The 23,254-nt window shown below is 40.0% G+C and overlaps 1 protein-coding gene across 25 annotated transcripts in view; it reads right to left on the bottom strand.

Annotated features, from left to right (window-relative positions):
* Window positions 1–23,254, bottom strand: part of CAMK2G (calcium/calmodulin dependent protein kinase II gamma) — a 214,473-nt gene that overhangs the window by 72,880 nt on the left and 118,339 nt on the right. For all 25 annotated transcript variants that reach the window (XM_075841627.1, XM_075841624.1, XM_075841629.1 and 22 more), the window contains exons 4-5: window positions 12,006–12,060; window positions 10,004–10,069 (exon numbers count right to left, since the gene is read on the bottom strand). In XM_075841627.1, coding sequence (XP_075697742.1) covers window positions 10,004–10,069; window positions 12,006–12,060 — 121 coding nt within the window. The remainder of the gene's footprint in view (window positions 1–10,003; window positions 10,070–12,005; window positions 12,061–23,254) is intronic.

The following is a 23,254-nucleotide window of genomic DNA, read 5'->3' as shown; positions in this document are numbered from 1 at the left end:
TGTCCCCCATTACATACATGATGAGAATGTTTACCATTACTTACTGGGAATGACTACCATTACATACATGATGGGAATGGCCACCATTACTTACTGGGAATGTCCCCCATTACATACATGATGGGAATAGCCACCATTACTTACTGGGAATGTCCCCCATTACATACATGATGGGAATGTTTACCATTACTTACTGGGATTGTCCCCCATTACATACATGATGAGAATGTTTACCATTACTTACTGGGAATGACTACCATTACATACATGATGGGAATGGCCACCATTACTTACTGGGAATGTCCCCCATTACATACATGATGGGAATGGCCACCATTACTTACAAACATAACAGATTACAGAAAGCTTTCTTCATAAAAAGGGAGTTTTGCTTTTTAAAGTCTACAAAATCTAGGTGATAAGCCATATGGCTTACAAAACAATGTGGGGAAACTCAGACTTATTTGCAGGTTAATGTAAAACTCGGGAAGTTACGTGATTTGAGAAATGCTCATAGAAATTACTATAATTGGAAACTTATGCTATCACACAAACTATAAAAAAAATGGTGAGTGACTGACAACCGCTGCTGCAGTGTCAGCACTATGCAGCAGAGGTTATCTCCCCTGTACAACCGCGATATTTTAATGGACTAACCCCTAGAAAAGGAGCATCTGAGAGCACCTCTGTATCAAGCAGAGGACTAAACTGTGACCAATGTGGGCCCATTAAATAAAATGAAAAACGGACTGGGCTTTGGCTTCACATGTTGGACTTTATACATTTGCATTATTCTTAAATTACATAAAAACATGACATTTTATTTTTTCCCCTGCACCAGGGGAAAAAGGTTACAACGTGAAATAACATACGAGAGCCAACTTTTATTATTAGTCAGTGACGACATTAGAAACCTTAACAGTTTGCCTTACATAAACCCTTCATTCCCACAAATTATTTATTTTCGTGATATTTAAGGATGCCTCATTGCGAACCCCATTTAACGATCATTTTTATCATGAGCCGTCACAATCTACTCCAAATTGGTGAGGTCTTCAATCTTCAAAACGTCTATGTGCCCTCACTACTGATACAAGTGTATAATACAATGATATAAGAAAAGTGAAAGAAGCCGCTACTAGAATACACAAACAATTCACTGCCGAATAAACAGAAAAATCCGGGCAAAGTAACATGTGAAGGTCACGCCAAGCTTGGAAGGGTCACCTGGTAAAGAAATACTGTATAATATTCTTCATAAAAACTCTGCGATAATCTTAACTTCCATGTAGGACTGTTGCACATCTGCAATAGATTTTGGCTAGAAAATAAAGTAACCAACATTTCCCAGGAGAGTTCCGTAGCAGAAAGGCCCCAAATACCACCCATATAGTGTAGTGAGAAAAACTAGCTTAGCATGCAACATCTTGCCCAAAAATGGACAAAGTCTCCAAGTGTCTCTGCCGCTGGCACACATCGCAACTTACTTTTGGGAATGTTCCCTTAGTGGAACTCAAATCTATTATTTTTCTATTTCCCGTCCCTTAAACGCAGCCTATCAGTGGATACCGTATCAATCAGGCTTTGTAGCAGAAACAAGAACTTCTCTGTTCTGAATCTCTTTGCCTTTGGGACTGGATCTAACAGGAAATGAAAAAAAAAAGTGCCCATCTTTTGTAGCTCACACATTTCACTTTAAAAGGAATACTGCAAACTCTACACGTTTCAAAGAAAGGCAAATTATTCCGCTTTCTCGTTTATCCCTTGACTTCCAGGCAGTCCTCTCCAAATAGCAGTGTGATCATTATTTAGCTGTGGGAACAGATTACCTAACCCTTCTAAATGCCCATTTAACTTACCCTTGCAGTCTGACAACAATGACAAATTCACTTAAGAGTCTTTGCCATCCGTACAGCACAACTTCCTCTGAACTGTCTTGAGCACAGATTCAGCGTCCTATTCCTCAGAAATTTTATTTAAAGCATTTATTGCGTAAATAAATGTTTTCCAGGTGCTTTAATGATTTGCTTTTCTGCTACTACCATTGGGATACTATTCTATATGATCATTAACTTTGACATTAGAGAGACTTCATGAACGCTGGGGGTCTTCGGAATGTTGACAAAGCTGCATCCACTACAGAAGAGTATCATTTTAGATCATATTTTTGCATAAAGACAACAGGGGAGTAGATTAGGGGGTGTCCTAGCACCTACTTACCCCCCTTTTCAGCTCAAGAGAACAGATTGATTGAAATGCTAAAATTAATTCTGCTGCCAATGAGTGGGAACTGTAAAAATCCTTATGCAGTGAGCTCCCTCTAGTGGTGGTTGCAAATACAGAACATTTTATCATTTAGTGTAGGGATGAGTGAAGGATTTGGAGCTCTGTTTCATAAAACTAAAATGTCAACACCTATAAAAAAAAAAAATGTGCAAGTATTTAAGCACAATTTCGTGCCTGCGACTCCCACCATTACCTCCTTCACTATCCAAAATAATATAATAAACTTCTGACAACAGTAAGCAGGTAACTTGTAATTATCTGCAGTAATGTACCCTACATAAACACTTATTCCCTATTGTTGTCAATTAGTCACACTGAATGATTTATTATTTATAAACAAAGTATTATTAGACAATGGAAGCCTGGGTAAACAGAATGAAGTTTTTGAATTGCTGTTATTTCACAGCCATATGTCCCATAGTAAAAAGTAAATGCTTTCAAGGGGCAATCAGCAGGTTTCTTTTGCGGAGACATCTATAAAAATATTACCGTCAGACATTTTTGGTACCTCAACGACTTCTTCGGATTTATCCGACCAGCTCTCCTTTAGAGGAAGCCCCACAGTGATCATATATGGTGGTCCTGCCCTGTCGCTCAGCTATTTTGGACTCTGATTGGTCACCTAATGTCCAGAGCATTCGGTGCTCTGTTTCCTATGACACAGTCAATTTTTCTCCTTGGGTATATACTTCCAGGTCTTAGGAACCAGAATTATAAATGATCCCAATTTATCTGTATGGCAGCACGCTTACATTTAGCTTCTAATAGAAAACGAACTCCTTGTCTGTTGGGTCAGCTACTGCCAGAGCTTCCAATATGATGCTATATGAAGAGATACATGCTGCTAGAACGGATACGATGGAGAAATTCATTACAACATGGCGACCTTAGATTCCAGACATTGAAGTCCGGGTCTCCAACATCGCCTTAATTGTTAGATGGTCATATAGCAATATATTTTCCTACTGTATTCTGTTTGTATACCATGCTAAGGTTACTACCCCAATTTTCCTACCCCAGTTTAGTTTCTTTGGTTTCCCCAACCTTAACATTTTTCTTGGATTTTAGATCACGGTTTTCAAATTGCCAGTAAAGTAAAAGTTCCATTAGATACACAATCAAACAGTAGACCAAATGTAACAGATACAGTATTTAGATTTTTCTGATTTAGGCTCTGTTTACATCTGCGTCGGTGGCTCCGTTAGGGGCCTCTGTCGCAGATCCGGCAGAGTTTACCGGAGACAATAGCACAGCTTGCTGCGCTATTGTGACGGGTAAAATCACGGACTCCCCGACGGAACCCATTAAAGTCAATGGATTCTGTCGGCAAACACTGGTGTCCGTTGTGCAACTGGAGGTGTCCTCTGATGGAGAAGAACAACGCAACTGTGCAATGCAAACATAGCCTTACCTGCACAGACAAGCTTGACTACAATCGCAGTAAATATGGCAAAAAATACATGTATTTACATGTGGCTTGTCGCGCTGCGGTTCTCTGTTACCCAATTACTGCTTCATGTGAATATACCCCAACAGCATTACTTCAGGAACCATAGTTATCACATCCGTGCTGATTTTATTAGCAAAAGGAAAAGCAACCCACAGACCCACACACTATACATTGTATCAATGAGTCCTAAATGTATTACCATAGAGGAACTCCTTCTCCAGGGAACACCTATTCATACTCTTAACTCAAGAAAGCTTGGCGTAGGAGCGGGTAAAGCATTGTATGATTTTATATTCTGGCCAAGGTTTATTGCGTGCTCATGTCATGCCAAGCATTTTGAGAGGGCTGAAGTCAGGCCAGTAAAAAGGCTATGTTCACAATAGTCTCATGCTTCTGTTTATAATGGAAACTATGATTCTGTGACCAACATGTAGTATGACAATTTGAAATGGTGACCAACAGACCTATTTTGATAGCAAAAATAGCGCTACGTGCTGCCTTCTGTGGAACCCTGGTTCAGAATCGTTGCACTGTGCCCAATAAAGTCAGAATTTAACATGATGGGTATTAGATTTCGACTCAAGTCATAAAATCTTGTGTCTGGTTGAGAGCACATTACAGGTACACTCAAATCCTTCCCTGAATGCCTGAGCAGTGGAAGCAGTTGTCTGCCCAAAAGAGGAATCACCTTAATGCCTTCCTGCATCGCGCCAAACATTTACAGCGCTGGTGGACAGTAGTTTCTGCACAGCGCTGTAAATGTACAGCACGGGCTCTGTATCCGAGCCATTAGCCGCTGGTTTCAGATGCAACATGCAGCTGACACCCTACTGTAACGGCCAGGATCAGAACTTCCCCTGGCACCTAAAGGTTTAACAGAGGGAGGGTACTCGCTCTGTAAGACCTTCGATGATCCCACAATGCGTTTGCATGGTGCTGACGGGTTGCAATGGCAAAAAGGAGTCTAACAAAGGCCCACAGGTGTACCATGGATGTGAGCCTATTAGTATAAGGCTCTGCTCACATCACGTATTAGCACCTAGCTATGCATATATACCAAATGTATCCATAGGGCTCCATCTAACCGACAGGGAACATAAGAGTGTCATTTTGGTCTCTGTTGGGCTGGTACACATTGGTATAACATACGGTTTGAACAACATCTTAACTTCAGGGTTCAGGGTGTTATGATTGTGGGAACAACATATGTATGTATTGTATTTTTTTACACTTCAACTCATGGTTTTATTTTGCAGAAGACCAAGGCTGCAATGGCAAGAAAATCATATAATATGCATTGAACTGCTTGTTATTTTTACCCCTTATAACTTGCCGGGGTTATGTTTAGGGGTGGGAAAACAGTTTTTTCAGCTATTACCCTAAAAAATTAAGCAATAAGAATGGCTTCCTTACCGTACGTAATCTACAATATAAATAATAAAACCTTCAGCAATATATCCGTGTATAATAACCGTATAGAAATGTTATAGAAACAGGAAGAAATGTTAAGTAATGAATGACGGCAGAACATGGCAAATACAGGTAATTTACTATGACAGCTTTTATTCAACAAAAAAAAAAATCTATATAAAAAGAATGTAAAGAAACGCTGCATCTAAACAGAGCACGTTATATACAAAGCACGCCGGCAGCCAAAGGAACATTTTGCTTTTTCCTCCAGATGGTATTTTATTGGCAGAGTCTATATGTATGCATGCGTAGAAATATGTCAGCGATTCAGCATATGCCAAAATCATCCAAATATATAACTCCAACCAATTATATTCTTCCTACTTGTTACAGAAAGGCATCTTATACTACATATCAGACTCTGGGTAGTCACTGGCAGACGTTTAGCTCTTAATCCCTTAAAGTGCACCCAACAACCCAGATAAGAAACTTGTGGGCTTAGCGAATAGAAATGTTAATCTTTGTCAGCCACTTGTTCTCAGCACCTGCACTAGTTGTTCTTTCATATGCACTTCTGTACTATTCCTTTGCTATATAACCAAATTACTCTAGCGATAAAATTATTTACCCAATTCAACCTTTTCACTATGGTAGAGAACCAGAATAGATAATCTTAATAAGATGTCGTCCCACCTTCATCGGATATTGCAGCACAGACCATCTTAGATCCACGCGGCACGCCACTCATAAAAGTCTCACACTCCGCTCAGGAGCCTCTGTTGTAAATCTTGTACTGATTATTAGACCCCATATCACATTTCCAAAAAAGAGGCATGCTACACTGCCATTCCACATCTGATGTGACCCACATCTTCTATCTAAGCCATAGAAGCTTTTAACTTTTTCAGTCGCCATAAGTCAAATAATTTGTCTATATTTAGATTTACAGCTATGCCGTGTTCTTTTCTTCCTAGAAGACCATAATATATTCAGTATGGTGGATATTTTCATGCATCCCCTGACTGTTCGGGTAAGTGTACAAAGGGCGGATACGTTACGTAAAAGTACACAGTGTTTCCGTCATGGAATTTTGCCCGAAAAACCGCACCAAATTGTGGTGCAGAATGTCCACTGCGGAAGTACTGCAGGGAAAAAACGTTTATACTTAGCAACGGGCGTTGTCATGGCAATGGGTCCCTCTGTTCTGTGCGTAGCTCGGCCTCCTGGGATGACGCTGTAGCCCATGTGACCTCTGTATCCTGTGATTGGCTGCAGCAGTCACATGGGCTGAAATTTCATCCCAGGAAGCCGGGCTGCGCTCAGAACAGAGGATTGTGTCGCTATGACAATGGCCGGGTCTGTCCCCACATTATAAGTGCCCTATCTCCTACATAAGGAGATGGGCGCTATAATGTAGGTGACAGCAGTGCTTTTTATTTAAGAAAAAACAATCTATTTTCACCACTTTATTAGCGATTTTAAACCAAGTGGGCGTTGTACAGGGGAGTGTATGACGCTGACCAATCAGCATCATACACTTCTCTCCATTCATTTCCTCAGCACATAGGGATCCTTTTAGATCACTATGTGCTGTCTTATACTAACACATTAACAATACTGAAGTGTTTAGACAGTGAATAGACATTCGACGGGATGTCTATTCACAATCTCTGCACTTCGTTACTGTTTCTGTGGTAGTTACAGCAGAGGAACCGTAATCTCGCGTGATTACAGGTTACAACGAGATCACGCTTCCTCTGCTGTAACTACCACAGAAACCGTAACAAAGTACAGAGATTGTGAATAGACATCCCGTGGAAATTCTATTCACTGTCTAAGCACTTCAGTATTGCTAATGTGTAAGTATAAGACAGCACATAGTGATCTAAAAGGATCCCTATGCGCTGACTAAATGAATGGAGAGAAGTGTATGATGCTGATTGGTCAGCGTCATACACTCCCCTGTACAATGCCCACTTGGTCTAAAGTAAAAATACGCCCACTTGGGCATTAAGCAACTCATTAGCATAAATCTAAAATCGCTAATAAAGTGGTGAAAACAGATCGTTTTATTAAATAAAAAGCATTACTGTCACCTACATTATAGCGCCCATCTCCTTATATACGAGATAGGGCACTTATAATGTGGTGACAGTCTCTTTACGTATGAACTTTTTTTTTTATTATTTTCCAAGCAAAAACAGCTCTTCTTTTCACGACATTTGTCTATTTGTTAAAGGTTTTACCTCCCCATTGAATTCAAAGAGGAAAACCCGGAAAAAGAATAGCAGCAATTCTGCAGCATAAATGGACATGGTGCAGATTAAAACACTGCAGGTCAATTCATGAACTTTTCTTGCCAGTTTTTTCCGCTGTGTGTGGATCAGATTTGTTCAAATCTGATCCACTTTGCTGCTACTGTATTAGGCTGCGGATATTCCACAATGAAATCCATTGCGGAAAATCTGCTGTGTTTATGCGGTGTGTGTCCCTGCTCTTACTTTTCAATAATTTTGTCAGAGTGGTTTGAAGTTTTTTTGTCTGACTCAGTAGGTGGACAGGTGTATTTCTACTAAAATCACTTAAAGCCCTTAACCCCTTAATAACCGGGCCTGAAAAGGCCTTACTGACCAGCTAAATTTCTGTTTTTGCTCCTCTGCCTTTCAGCAGCCATAACTTATTTTTTCATTGACGTGGTTGTATGAGGCCTTGTTTTATGCAGGAGAAATTGTATTTTTTTTTTTACTGCGCGGTTTGGCGGTAGAAAAAAAATTAACTGTGTAAGTTATATCATTTATTTTTACGGCGTGAATATAGGGAAAAACTATTTTCGCCATTGTTTTTTTGTTTAAGATTTATCCCGTTCAATTTTTATGCTAAATAACCTGTTAAATTAATTCTTACGGTTGTTACGGTTGTGTAGATACCTAATATGTGTAGGTTTATAGTTTTTATGTAATCTATGGGCAATAAAACGTATTTTATGCAAAATCATGACTTTTTTTGGACATTTCTTTTTAGTTACATTTTTTTTTAACTCTAATTAAGGCATAACTTTATAACTATTTTTTTTTACTTATAATGTATTAGCATACTCTTGTATGCTAATACATGATCTTCTGTGTCACTATGACAAAGGCTTCTGTTAGGGCAGCGCATAGTGTTCCCCAAATGCAGGCATACTGAGCAGACAGACCTGGGGTCCTTCGTAGGTCTGCGGACAGATTCCCCGGTTTTCAATCGTGTCACCGGGTTGCCGGTGATGCGATCAAAAAGGGAAGTCCATGGACCGCGGCGATCAAAGGGTTAAGCCGTTGGGGTCTGAATTTTTCCCGATCCCAGCTGCGTTCAGCAGGCTGCTCTAAGATCAGGAGCTGTTAGTTACAGCTCCTGCTTAGAGGATGAACGCTCACAAGTGCGCTCATCAGCCTCTTCTACAGCAACACCAGAAGACGCCGCCATAGACGAAGCACCTGAACAACCTGCCGTCAAGAGACGGTGGGCGGTCTTAAGGGGTTAATGACCAAACCATTTTCTTTCATTTTTCATCCTCACATTCCAGGAGCAATAACTTTTTTATTTTCCCGTTAATGTAGCTGTATGAGGGCTTGTTTTTTTCTGGGACAAGTTGTAGTTTCCAATGATAGCATTTTGGGGTTCATATAATTTATGGACTTCGCTTTGATTCATATTTTTTTGGGAAAGAAATGCAAAAGTAAAAAGGCAATTCTGCCATAATTTTTTTTTATTTCGCTGTTGACCGTGTGATAAAAATAACATGTTCACTCTATACTACATGTTGGTACGAATGCGGCGATACCAAATATGTATAGTCTTTTTTTTTACATACTGGTACTTTTGCACAATAAAACATATTTGAGAAAAACTTCATCTTTGTGTCGTCACATTCTGAGATCCAGACGTTTTTTTATTTTTCCATCGAAGTAGCCGTATGAGGGTTTGTTTTCTGCGGGATGAGTTATAGTTTTTATTGGTACCATTTTGGGATACATATAACTTATTAACTTTTCTACCCACGAGAACCAAGTGAGGGATATATCCGTCACGATGTGGGAACAAGCACCCGCTCGTGATGGATATATACACGCGTCGTTAAGGGGTTAAACGCCTATATTGCACACTGGTCATCTGTTTGACTAATATATATATATATTTATACATATATATATATATATATATATATATATATATATATATATGACGTCAAAGGCTGGATTTTGTTGCGTTTTGAAAATGCATGTTCTGTTTTTTGGTTGATAAACTCTCATGCCTTTCAATAGGAGTTTATGTACTAAAACAAAGAAACGCAATGAAAATGCACAGTGTGGACCCAGCCACAAGCCCTAGCTGCGGGCAGAATGATGCAGCAACATGTGCCCTGCTTCTACCATGTTTTACTGTTACGCGCAGCAGCGTTTTACAGAACTTATGGTTTTAACACTGGCTCATGGAGCCAGTTTGATTGACAGGTGTGTGTAGGACAGCATGAATGTGTTGACAGATTCCTTTTAAAAAGTTAATATACTGGTTAGCTACTTCATTGTGACAGATGATATACAACTTTAATGGAATTAAATATCATGCATCATAGTGTGAAGCAAAAATATCTCACAGTTCTAGCAGGCTGTGTATACATAGACTTTCCGCTGACTCTCATTCCTCAAAGGATTGTTTATGTCACCGCTACACATACACACACGTAGTAACAATGAGAAGAGAGGTTATTTTCCAAAGGCATGTCTCTAAGGCCAGAGGTTTTCCCTTGAAAGGTAGGAACAATGGAAACGATTGAGAGATTGTTCCCATGCCTTCAGAATGTGACGGATTTATCCTCACCTGGCATCTGCTTCACTGTAATATTCTCTTGCTACAATGTCTTCAAACAGCTCTCCGCCTGTGACCCTGAGAGATAAAGAAAGAAAAATGGGTAAAAAAAGACTAAATAAAATCAAACATCCAACAGCAAAGCTAAAAGCCTAAGGGAAGCCTGTGGCAGTGCGTTCACTCTCCACAACCCACGAAGGGTCAACTGGTGCTGTGTTAAGAGCAACTCTCAGGGACTGCAAACCGGCTGATAACAGACATGGCATTAACTACCCGGGAGGGACCCTTAATATTACCCAACAGACAAACCAACATAGTGTATCCCATTAGACCTATGGAGGGGAGAGTTAGCGTGGCGTTTGCTAGGAATGGAATTATAAGTATAGAGGATCCAAGTCAGTTTAAGACCAACCTGTACTGAAAATATAAGGGCATTAAAAGTTAGTCAAGGAACTCTGGGATAACGTCGTGAAACGTCTTATGTTGCTGTGATAAAAGGCCACAATATCCCTCACGACAAGTTTCCGCGTTAAGCAACTGACAATCAAGGTATCCAGATGTTTTTGGTCTTTGCTGATAATATACCATTAAGTATGGCATTGCTGCTCGCCAAGTATATATTTGTACACAATATTTCACATAGATACATGACAATGTGTGTAACCGTAACAGCCCACCTCATTTTGTAACATTACTTTAAAATGTGAAGAGACATTTAGCAGGTAATGGTGAAGTTAGAGCTGCAATGCTCTATAAAACACAAAAACTCAACATAATATACTACATAAAGTGCCATTCATTCGAACGGTCTTTAGTTTAGAACATTGTGTCAATTATTTCCAAAAAGAGCGGCCTATAAAGACGTTTTAAAGAACCTATGTTTTTGGAAAATGGCTGAGGATTTCTGAGCTCACAAACTATGCTTATGTAATCTGCTGACATGGCATATTGGTGAATTTCAGCTTTAGAGAACTGCATTTATAGAAATTCCCGAATAGATTTCTAAATGTGGAATTACACCCTTGGTGAAAAAGGGTAATTTATTCATAGGGCATAAGAAGGCACGCAAGGTCCATACGGCTTCTCTGCAACCCAACAGGTTCCTTTACAACAGCCTCTGTCTGCTTAAAGTGTAGCTAAACGTTTGACAAACTTCTGACATGTCATAGTGACATGTCAGAACTTTGGATTGGTGGGGGTCCGAGCACTGAAACCCCCACCAATCGTTAGAACAAAGCAGCTGTACCGCTCATATGAGTGCTCGTGTCTGTTCGGCTTTTTCCGGAAAGCCGATGTATCGGAGTACGGGCTCATAGACTTTCTATTGAGTCCGTACACCAATACATTTCCAGAAAAAGCCGTACAGACACGAAGAAGATGAGCGCTCACACGAGCACTTCCGCTGCTTCGTTCTAGAGATTGGTGGGGGTCTCAGTGTCCGGAGCCCCACTAATCCTAACTTCTGACAGGTCTCTGACATATCAGAAGTTTGTCAAGTGTTTAGCTACACTTTAACCATAGGGAGAATACAAGTTGAAGTGGCCTGTATACTGCTGATGGTCATTCAAGAGAGTGGTGAAGGGTGGACATCTGCTGTCCTCTATTATATGATCTCACACATAAAGGGATATTACAAATATATCAGGGAATTAAATACATGCTTCAGACTAGAGGAGACTAGACAGAAAACATACGCATAAACCGAGATCGTTCCACCAATAAATCCCTTCGGGGCAATATACTTAGCGTGTATGGTAATAAAACAAAATTGTTTACATTATTTCATAATAATATAATCTGCCAAAATAGTTCTGCAGGTGAATAGTTGAATTTTGTCCCTATTAAAGATTTAAGAGTAGGCAAAACAAACAGCAGGAAAAATGTCTACTCTCGATAAAGAAGAAAACGCAGTCAAAAAAGGCAATTAATATGTGCAGATGTCGCCTGAGCGCGCTGGTTACACAAGTCATGTAGCTGGAGATTACGGAGAAGCTTCCTTTAAATAAATACTTACAGGTCAAAAACAAGATAGTGAAAACCTTCTTCTGAAATACTTTCATGGAGACGCACTGCGGAGGAGGAGAAGAAGGAGATCGCAATGAGAATCTTGAGCATTCAAACACTGCATATACAATTTACAACATACAAGCTGAAGTAACATCCTAACTTACGTAACATTCACATTATCAGATGTCCGTTACAGAACACAACTGTCTCAGCTGCCTCAGAAAACAACTGTAGATATGAGAAACAGAGTAACTCGATGTACGATTGATCAAGTGAAAACAGAAAATGCTTCTAAGTTAAATGGTATAGGTATTTTAAAATCGGATACATTTTTATCATTCTAAGGGATTATTCAGACGAGCGTATTATACATCAGTGTGTTGTCTGTTCAAAAAACAAAAACAGAGCAGCACACGGACCCATGAAATTTAATGGGGATGTTCACACAACCGTTGTGTTAACAGACCCCATGTGAAGGGCCTGTGAAAAAATAGGACATGTCCTATGTTAGTCCGTTTTCACGGATCCCTTAATAGACTCAAGTCTGAAAGTCGGAAATGGAAAATGGCCGTTTTTCAGGTCCGAGTTTACACTCGTTCATCTAACAAAGCCCTAAGGGTCTATTCACACTGTTTGTTGCGTAAATCGGAACTACAAATTGGGAGGAGATTCCGATGTATACCTCTGCAACAGAGGACTACGACTTATGCCACTGTACAGACATACAGTGGCATACGTTACTCATAGGCTCCTATGTAAGGAAAAACAAAAAATGCGGTTTATTTTTACTAAAAGCCTCTATACAGAATAGTGTAGTCGACTACGCTATTGCAGACAGTTGAAGAAAAGGTATTTCACCCCTCTTGGCATCGGTTGGTTAAATGGGGCCCTATGGATATCTTTGGCTTCCCGGGCACATTGACAAACGTAGTGAATAGACCCTGAATTTAAATTCTATTATGCCTCAGGATTAATTTTGTCCCTTTGTATAAAAAATAAAAAATGAAGAACCTTTGCAATAAGTCTTGATAACATTTTTCCTACTATTTTGAGTCTACAGCTCTTATGCACACACGTGTTTTCATGGTTACAGACTACAAACAAATCCTGTGTAGTCTGGTCCTGCAGTACTCCCTTCCATCTGTTCCCTGCTATAAGTCAACGTACATTCAGGCAGGAGACAGATGGAAGAAAGTAGGTCTGCAGTATCCGTAGTATAAAAAAAGCATGTCCTCTGTATGCTAACAAAACAATGGGAAATTCATAAGGATTACAAACCGTTATATTTATTGTAATGAGTACACACTTTAAAGTGCTCTGCTTGCTAGTATATTAAAAAGCCTGGTCATTAAGTGGTTAAACACCATTCACCATTCAATAAAGCACTAAGTTAACGCTATAAATTGCAACATAGCCCAGTAAATGACTGCATGTAAGTAAAGGATACACGTGGGCTTAACTACTCGCAGTAGTGAGAAGACCAAGAGAAATGGAACCGTCATAATACCTGCTATATAAGGGCCTGTTCACATCAGCGTTGCCCTTCCGTTGAGGGGTTCGGTCGGAGATTTCCATCGGGTTAACCCCTCAACGGAAAGGCAAAATGAAACTTTCGCTTCCGTTTCCCTCACCATTGATGTCAATGGTGATGGAAACGCTGCTAAAGATTTCTGTTTGTCACCATTGTGACAGGGTTCCGTTGTTGTTGACGGAACCAATAGCGCAGTCGAATGCGCTATTGATTCCGTCAAAACAACGGAAACCTGTCACAACGGTGACAAATGGAAACTACTAGCTAGATTTCCATCACCATTGAGTTCAGGGCAACGCTGATGTGAACACAGCCTTACTTGCATTATGGAGTTTTAAAATAATAATAATAATAATAATAATAATAATAATGATAATCTTTTAACTAGAGAATTATAAGAATCAGATTGTCAGATTTAAGTGGGAATTTCTCCTGAACTTGAAAACCAGATAAATATCGTAGGGCACCCAAACAGAAATTACTCCAATGGATGGCAAATTATTCTGCACAACACATGTAGCAAATACCAGCAATAATAAACGTCAGGAGCCGGTAGACACAAAGTGTTATATGCCCCTCAAATAGGCCAAACCTTAAGCCATGTAGGACTTTAAAATGCCTGTTAAAAATAAATAAAGCAGAGATTCCTTATTCTACAATATACTAGTCTAATCTAAAAAGACTACAACTTCTTTTTGCACAGCTGAGATACATACTGGGCACAGTCACACTGGTACGTATGGCAGTGTGCCTGGATAAACAATGAAGTGGCTGCGGCGCTACAGCAAGAGCCCCAGTCCCTTCGTTCTGCTGATCAGTTGGGGTCCCGGGGACAAAATACCCCAGCCATGCATTGATGGCCTATCTGAAGGTCACAAATAAAGAAGTCCTGGAAAACCTCATTAATTATAACACATGGAAGGCTTTCTAAGCAGCATACGGTTATATAACAAATGAATAGGACTATGTCCATATCTAACCTTGTACCTATATCCTACATCATCTGCATATCTGGGAAGTGAAACAGTCCCCGTCAAGAAAGAAGAAGAGGAGGAGGAGAGTTACAGGTCCAGCTCTTCCCTAAGTCTTTAGTATTTTATAAAAAAAGAAAGTGTGCTTTTCAGTTCTGTAGGTGTCACTAAGACTTGGAGCTGTGAGGCCATTACTTGTAACAACTCCCTAGAGATAAGAGTATTAGGGCTTTCTAGCTCTTCGTAGATATTTAGCATGCAATCCATTATAGATCGGTGTCACCCAAAAGGTGTAATTAACCACAGCAGCTAATAAGTTATTATAGAGATAATTGCCTAGTAAAGAAGGCATCACACATTTCATAGAATACTCATTTTACTGTAATAGCACCAGCTCATACTACACAAGGGGCACGGACTGCATTTCAAGGACACACACAAGCACCCTACCAACAGGCATTTGTCCAATAGTTGAAAGTGTTGATAGCTGTCAATTAGTAAGTAAATCCGTGACATGTCCGCCGCTCTCTATCCACCGTGGTAGTCTCACGACTAACAATGCATTTAAATGAATAGTAAAGTTATGCAAATACAAAAATTTTAAGAAAACATTTTCTAGTTGTCCACCAACCTAGATTACATGACAGCCACAATGTTTAATTCAGGTTTCTACTAGACACGGCCACCAGAGCTGTCCTGCTTGTCACAGAATCATAAAGAGCAGAATTCATATAATCAGGTATCATTTTATGTAGTGTAGGTGGAAGCTGGCTAACAAGTGATCTGGACGGATGGTTATAAGCCTGCCCACAAACCCAGGAATATTGGCATGATTTATGAGGCAGAGTGGCATGAAAAATCTGGAAAAGAGTGATGAGTTTGGAGAAAAAAAAAAAGTTTGAATCGGACTTTAATAAAAAATAATGTTGTTACTCGTGATAGAAACACTTTAATGCAAGTAACGGGAAGCGCTGGAATCTAGGCTTTTTTTACTTACAGATCGTAATGGCTAAACCGATTTTCTCTCTTTCAGAATTACTAAACACCAATTTGGGAAATCAATTCACTTCAGTTGAGTTTAGTAACAAAACGTTATAAACTATTCAAAAATATTCACCTAAAATAAAATAACTATTGAAAAGACTTTTACTACATTTATTGGTTATTTTTTTCTCAAGTTATTGCACATTTTGTTCAAAACGGACATTTCATTGTTCTTACTGGGCAGACTCCTATCCTTGCAGCCCTGGGATCCTGGGTTCAAATCCCATCAAGGAATTTGTATGTTCCCTGAGTACACTGGTTTTCTCCCACTCCAAAAACTTTCTTAATTTCCAGATGCGATCAGTACAGCACTGCGGAATAGGTTGGCGCTGTATAAGCAACAGGAAATGAATAGTTCCTGCCCATTATTATTTTCTATATGTGGCAAGTATGTTCTTTGTTTTTAAATAACCTTTCAATTAAAATCAAATCTATGTATCATAATTTCCACTAAGATATATATTGGAAAAATGTCAGTTTATAGTTATACTTTTGAGAAAAACAGAGATCATATTTTAATGCGATTTATGCGTGAGAACTTGAAGGAAAAAAACCTCAAGATGATTATAAAAAAATATTTAAACAAAAAAACAAAAAAACTGTTCATTTGACAATCCCAACACAAAAGGAGTTTGTCATCTGAAATACATTACTTGGCCAATGCAAAGCAAATAAATGCCATGATTGAAACTAAAGACTGTGTTGTAGGTTGTAAACAGTCAATTCAATCTGCTTAGGGTCCGTGGAAATGGGGCCTCTGTTGCCATAACAACAGTCAATACTTTTTTTTAACTAATAGGCGTTGTCGTAGCAACAAGCATCTCCAATTGCTAGACCGCTGTATGATCCAAAATCATTCTCCAGTGAAATCCAGTACAGCTCTTCAATTGCCATGAGCGTGGATCATTAAATTAGATACGGTTGCTTTCTCAAACATGACTTCTCATTGGCCACGTCTAAAGACGCGTCTCTAAACCAGGAGGAAATCAACAAGATCCGGAAATTCTCCTCCCCAATGGGATTGTTTGGATGAACAAGCGGGGGTTGTAGGGCAGAAGTCCTTGCCTTTAGGTAAATAAAGAATAACAATCTGTCCCAAAATGATGAGTGACTAACGGAATTAAAGTGGATTACCAGAATATAACTCTGTATGTACTTACTACTATACATGGACAAAATTACCAACACCTACACCATTCTGACAGCCGTCTTCCAAGTCGGCTCTATAAACACGCTAACCTTCAGCTATAAGAAGCCAAGCAAGAATAGAATATTGCTACTGTGTTTTATTATGAACTTCTTTATTGGTAGTGTAGAATAAGAAAACCTGGATACAGAGTGAGGATAGAAATAGATTGGTGAAGCAAAGAATATATATTACACCAATGGATATCAACAAAGCCATTCGTTCTCGTCAGATATCTGCAACAAAACGATTATCTTGCCTCTAAAAACGAATCAATTTATATCTATGGTGTCACATTTTAATAGCCTTAAATGGGTTATGTGAGGACCGAAAATTATTAGCAGTGTAGTCACTGCAGTACGGGAGTACGCGGCTAATCTACATCCTGGTCCCCTGCTGCGCGGATTATGAAATCATCCATCATGATGACACGACTAGTCATGTGACCGGCCCAGCTGTACTACTGTGGCCTGTCACGTGACTGGTTTCATCGTGGTGGAAAACTGTCACTAGACTTCGTCCCCCGCCAGCGCTGTAAAAATCTATTACCCCTTTGGCGACATGCGACGTACTATTACTGATGCCGCCAAGGGGAAGTATGGAGCGCGCCATACTCAGCGGGTGACAGCTGTGTTATACAGCCGACACCTCACTCCAACGGGCAGAATCAAAGATCACTTTGATTCCACCTGTTTAACACCTTAAATGCCGCTGTCAATCACGACCGCGGCATTTAAATTGTTTGAATCAGGGAGCGCCCCCTCAAACACACCTTCACGCCCCCCTGAATGGTTGTCATGGCAGCCTGGGGGCCTAATGAAGGCCCTCAGGTCTGCCATCTTTATACTCCTTTAAAGCTCTGTCTCAGGGCTTCAAAGGAGATGGTCAGTGTCACGATATACTCCAATACATTAGTATTGCCGTATAACATGCAAGCGATCCAACGATCGCTGGTTCAAGTCCCCTGGAGGGACTAATAAAGTAAAAAACTGTTAACGTTTTTTTTATGTTTTAAAAGTTAAAAATAAAAACTTTTCCCCATTTTTTTCCCTAAATCAATGTTAAAAAAATAAAAAACTCAGTTTCAGTAGGAAGAGCAGAAACACAAAAAGATGCTCTAACAAGTGAAAAAGTATTTATGTGGACTTTTTATTATTTGAGAAAAGTTATAAATGAGCACTAATTTGTGAGAACTCATTTTGGTACAGATTACAGTTTGTGTTTTGAGACTTTGGTCATGTCAACCAAACTCATCAATAACTGTACAAAGTGAAAAAATATTATACTAAAAAACATCTGTGGCAAACTATGAGCCGTATAAACTGTCTGTGGGGTTCTGGCTACATTAAGGAACAGTGACAATTATCGGGCAGAAAAGCGTTCATAACACGCTCGTTTCCGATAATTGCCCTCTGTAAACCGGGGAATGACCAGCAGATGAACGAGGAAACTATAGTTTTTAAAAAAGTGAAATATCGTTGTCGGCAGCACATCTCCCTGTGTAAACAGACGCGCTGCTGACATGATAGGAATGTATGGGGACGAGTGATCGGAGTAATGACCGCTCGTCCCCATACATAGCTCCGTGTGACTGGAGCAAAGGAGCTCATATTACACAAACATCGCGTTTACCTGCTCTGTATATTACCCAATACCGTGTAAAAACACACTTTCATTTTAGATTTCAAAAAGATACATCACTTGTCATGCCAGCAGGACGGCGGAGAAGCAGCTCCTACTAGGATTATAAAAGAGGCTTCTAATGCAACTGTGTAAAGGCCATGTAACAACTCCCCAAAAAACCTGCTCTATACTGCATCTAATATGTACTTTTAGAATTTTCCACACAACTTACACCACCATCAGATTCCCACATTCTGACAATTGTATTGTAATCAAATTTCACAACTGTGACTGAAGACTGAACACTCAGAAAATACAAGACCTTTGTATGACCCAGTATAAGCCAATAAACAGAATAATAGAATGTATCTCCTGTCTGACGCCTTCTGGCTCATCTACCCCTAGTGGTTGCTGAACGACTAGCAGCACAAACAAAATATCATGGGCAAGTAGAGTCATGCTCTAGCTCTCAACCTCTCTCTATGGAGCGGAGCTGCAATATTAGACACAACCAATGGGACGGCGTGGAGCCGTTTTTAGAAGAAAGCCTCTATGTTTTTCTAATCCTACACAACCCATGTCATTTAGCGATCCCTTGAATTTGAGGTCCTCATAATGCAGCAGGTTGACGAACACAGCTGCACATTAAACAGAACCATTGTGCAAGTATGTGTGCGTAAATAAATATTTACAAAACGTACGTACTAATATATATATATATATATATATATATATATACACACACATACACACACATATACATACACACACACAATCAAGCATGACCTCACCTAAAAACGTACTAAAAATATGACCAAGCGGAGAGCATATGCTTTGTTTTATTAGCATATTATAGCCAATTTGTCCACTTTTCGGGAAGGTGGAAAAAAAAAAGTCTTAAAGGGAACCTGTCACCAGCATTTCACCTATTAAACCAGCAATACCTGGTAGAAGTGGGTGAAAAATAATTTTTATGTAACCTATAATTCTCTTCTAAGCAGGCTCTGTACCTTTTGCATTCCATTTAATGTTCCCATGCCGTATGCTAATGAGCATAGGAATGATATCTTCCTCAAGCCTTTCCGAGTTAACCCCGCCTCCTTACTTTTGATTGACAGCTCCTCGCCTCCCCCAGCATACACAAAATCTCGCGCTTGTGCATCGATGTCCTATTCTGGTGCGTGCGCTCAATGGGACACCATAGCGGCGCATGCGCAGTACCTAGATTTGAGGCCCGGACTAAGCAAAGGAGGGTATTGGACCATACATGACGGGCGCATGTGCGCTATCTTAGACAAGATTTTGGTAATCAGGGTGGACTAGTATTCGGCGGTTAGCGGGCATAATTAGAGGAACAAGACTTCCGGATTATTACCATAAAAGGTGCAAAATGTTTACAGACCGTTATTTACGGAAGTAGGAGGAGTTTAGGAGAGTGTGTAACGGCGATGAACTTTTTTACAGCAGCGGCCAGCGAGGGGTGAGGAGAGGTCAATAGGTGAAATGCTGGTGACAGGCTCCCTTTTATGAATACATGCTATAACATTGTATAAAAGTATTTTTTCCACCCAAGCAGGTTTCAATTATTTGAAGAAGATACATATATTATAGCATGAAAACCTATGTAGTTCATTTATTCACTCATACATGGGGTTCAATTTGTGTATATTTTTTGTTGTATAAACAAGTGTGCGTGTGAGTGTGCGTGCGTGAGCGAGAGCGTGAGTGTGTGAGCGAGAGCGTGAGTGTGTGAGTGAGCGTGAGTACGAGAGCGTGCGATTTGTTCCATTCACATTGACCCCCAATCGTGGATGATCCAAACCACAAGGACTGGAGATTACTTCGCTGACGTAGAGATTAATTGATTTACTCCAGTATCCAGCCCTGCTCTAATTAGGAGAGGATAGACGCTTATCTTGCTTTGCAGCGGAAGACTCAAAAGCCATTAGACAATAAATACCCGTCATTTAGAAATGACAAACATTCAAGACAAGAAATAAATACAAGGATATTTTAGGCTGAAACGTATAGAAAGAGAACAGTGTATAATCTTGGCTTCTATCTCCTTTTCTCATCTCCGAAACCCACAAGGTTTTCTGACAACCTGATAATCTTGGCTGGCTGTACTGTGCATGTCACAAGATCACGTAGCTGTCTTATCTAGTTGGGCACCACCCAGCAAAATCTGGTCAGAGAGCTGTCTCTTCTGGATTTCAGAAGCAGAAATCCAGATAAAAACTAACTGTTACGGCTTTACAGATCCATTTATTCTACTTGTGGTTTGTCAAGCTGTTAGAGCACCATGCACACTGTGAAATTGCTACTCATGAAAAAATTCCCACACATTTAAGATCTGATTTATATAACATAGCTCACATTTGCAAATGCAAAAATAATGGGGGGGGGGGGGGGGGGGTTTAACGAACTGAAAAAAATCTAACAGTAAAGCTGGCATACACATTAATGTGTCACCAACATCCCCAACCCACTGTTTGCTGGTAGTATGAACACATTGTTTTTTTTCACCCTTTTGAAAGATAAGCTTGCATAGAAGATTCTCTAGCTCCCATAGACTTTTATTGGGGAGTCTGCACCTGGGTGCGTCCTCTCAGGAATTCATGGTATTTCAATAGGAAACTTCAAGTCTTTTTCGGACAAGATATTTGTGCATCTATGACCAGATAAATAGAGTCCAGTTAAATGAGAACTGTTGGAAATTGCAGCACACCATCTAATTACGGTGCGGAGGTAAGAACAGGGACACATAACAAACCAAACACATTGGGGCGGTGTATAATTTTGGTGGTTGTTTCTATCCCTGGTTAGACGGCTAGTTTGCTTTATTCCAAAACTTTTCAGAGAAGTGCAAAATGACAATGTCTATAAGCCTTGATAATGTCTGCCGGCACGTTTTTGACAGCGCTAACTACCTTCCAAAAACGCCACGGCAGTGCTTTCCAAACCTGCACCTGCTGGGACCAGTCCTACTCAGCCCAGCTGTTCATAGGTTCCTTTGGAATATTATAACAGCTGCTCACGGGTCCAATGAGACCTATGTTTTAATTAAGAATTTAAAATTAAAAAGCATTAATTAAACCTCGTAAACAAAAATTTAAAAAAAATCCAAAAACTGGTTGGCAACAGAGTGATTCTAAAAATGTTAGAATGGTAAAAAAAATGTTGGCGTCCGGTAATAAACACTTCAACAAGATGAAGACAAGTCAGATTTCAATTATTCTGTACCAAAACCGAAGCAAGTTCCCACAATAACACAGAATAGCTTGAAGGCTGAGGTAGTTTTATCTTCATTTTGATCTCTTCATTATATGTGGGGAAAAACAAAACAAAAAAACACAAAATACCGTGCTGCACTAAAGCGGAAGTTAAAGTAATTTCCTGTTATTACTGGCCAATCACCAATATTTTATTTCCCAAATTTAGTATTTAATACAATGGGTAGATTTAGATTTAAGTGTTTTTTATTTTTATATTTTTTGCAGATTGCACAGATGCAACTAACAGGCCACCTATCACCGTTGAGATTTTTGGGAAAACCTCGGCAAAACAATGCAACAAATCTGCAGCATGTGGCAACACTTTCATTGGTTGAAGAGCAATTTAGGCCAGAATCACACACACAGTATTGATGCAGTTTTTGGCTAAACTTTTTGAGCCAAACACAGGAGTGGACAGAAAGGAAAGGAGATGCATCAGTCTTTACTTAATACATTACCTTTCTTTTAGATCCACTTTTGGATTTGGATATAACAATTGTGACATGTCTTATTTGGTGAAATCCATTTAACTATACACAGTCCTCACTTTCGCAAATCCTGGCGGGGACAAGAAGCTGATTTCTATGTTCCTCATTGATCACATCATTAATACCCATGCACATGACTGTATTCATATAAGTGGTATCACATTTTGAGGATTACTTTAGTCCACAACGCTATTTTATCATTTAAAAAAAGTATACAGACGTAAACTAGCCCGGAAGCCAAATGGACACTTTTTGCCTCCGTCGGGCTAATAAATACCTATAGACACATGTAGTGTTGTACATCGGGAGCTTTCCCGGCATACATGCTAAATTTAGGGCAAAAGCCTTACATGGATCCCACATATGGCACCCATAGAATTCTATTGGACGATTGTGTGCTACCATACCCAGAGCCCAAGGCCTCATGCACACGACCGTAGCCATGTGCACGGCCATGATTTTCGGGTCGGCCGGGGCGGAGTGTCACCCGCAAATCACGGGCCGTGCACATGGCCGCGGCCATTATTTGCTATGAGCCTGGACCACAGAACACGGCCGTAATAAGACTTGCCCGTTCTTTCTGCGGTCCGGGCTCCTGGACCATGCACGGACCGTGGAAACCACGGTCGTGTGCATGGCCCCATTGGCATGAATGGGGCCGCAATTCTGGTTTTAATAGGTTTTTGCGGCCGCAAAAGCACATTCGTGTGCATGGGGCCTAAGAGTTTAGTACAGTGAAACGTCTTTAATGCTGGCATCTGATAATCCATAAAGTCTTATAATCCGGCACTTGTTTTTAATATAGAACTGCATTATACTGTACTGAAACAGAAGACTGAGGCTCCATGCACATAACCGTAAAAACGCCCGTAATTACGGGCCCATAGACTTCTATTGGCCACATGTACCGTCCCGTTTGCGTACGGTAAGGTGTCCGGGCCGTTTAAAAATTTAGAACATGTCCTATCTCAGGCCGTAATAACGGCACGGGCAGGCCCATAGAAGTCTACGGGGATACGTGTGTGCACACCTGTAATTACGGGAGCATTGCTAGGCGAAGCCAGTGGATTTCAATATTTGAATAAAGAGAAGCATAGAAAATGGCATCTGAGCGATCATGTGACCCTTTTAAGGGGTT

Source organism: Rhinoderma darwinii, chromosome 11 (assembly GCF_050947455.1).
Source record: "Rhinoderma darwinii isolate aRhiDar2 chromosome 11, aRhiDar2.hap1, whole genome shotgun sequence".
NCBI lineage: Eukaryota > Metazoa > Chordata > Amphibia > Anura > Rhinodermatidae > Rhinoderma > Rhinoderma darwinii.
Note: the sequence above shows the minus strand (reverse complement) of the source record. Positions and strands in the feature narration are given on the sequence as shown.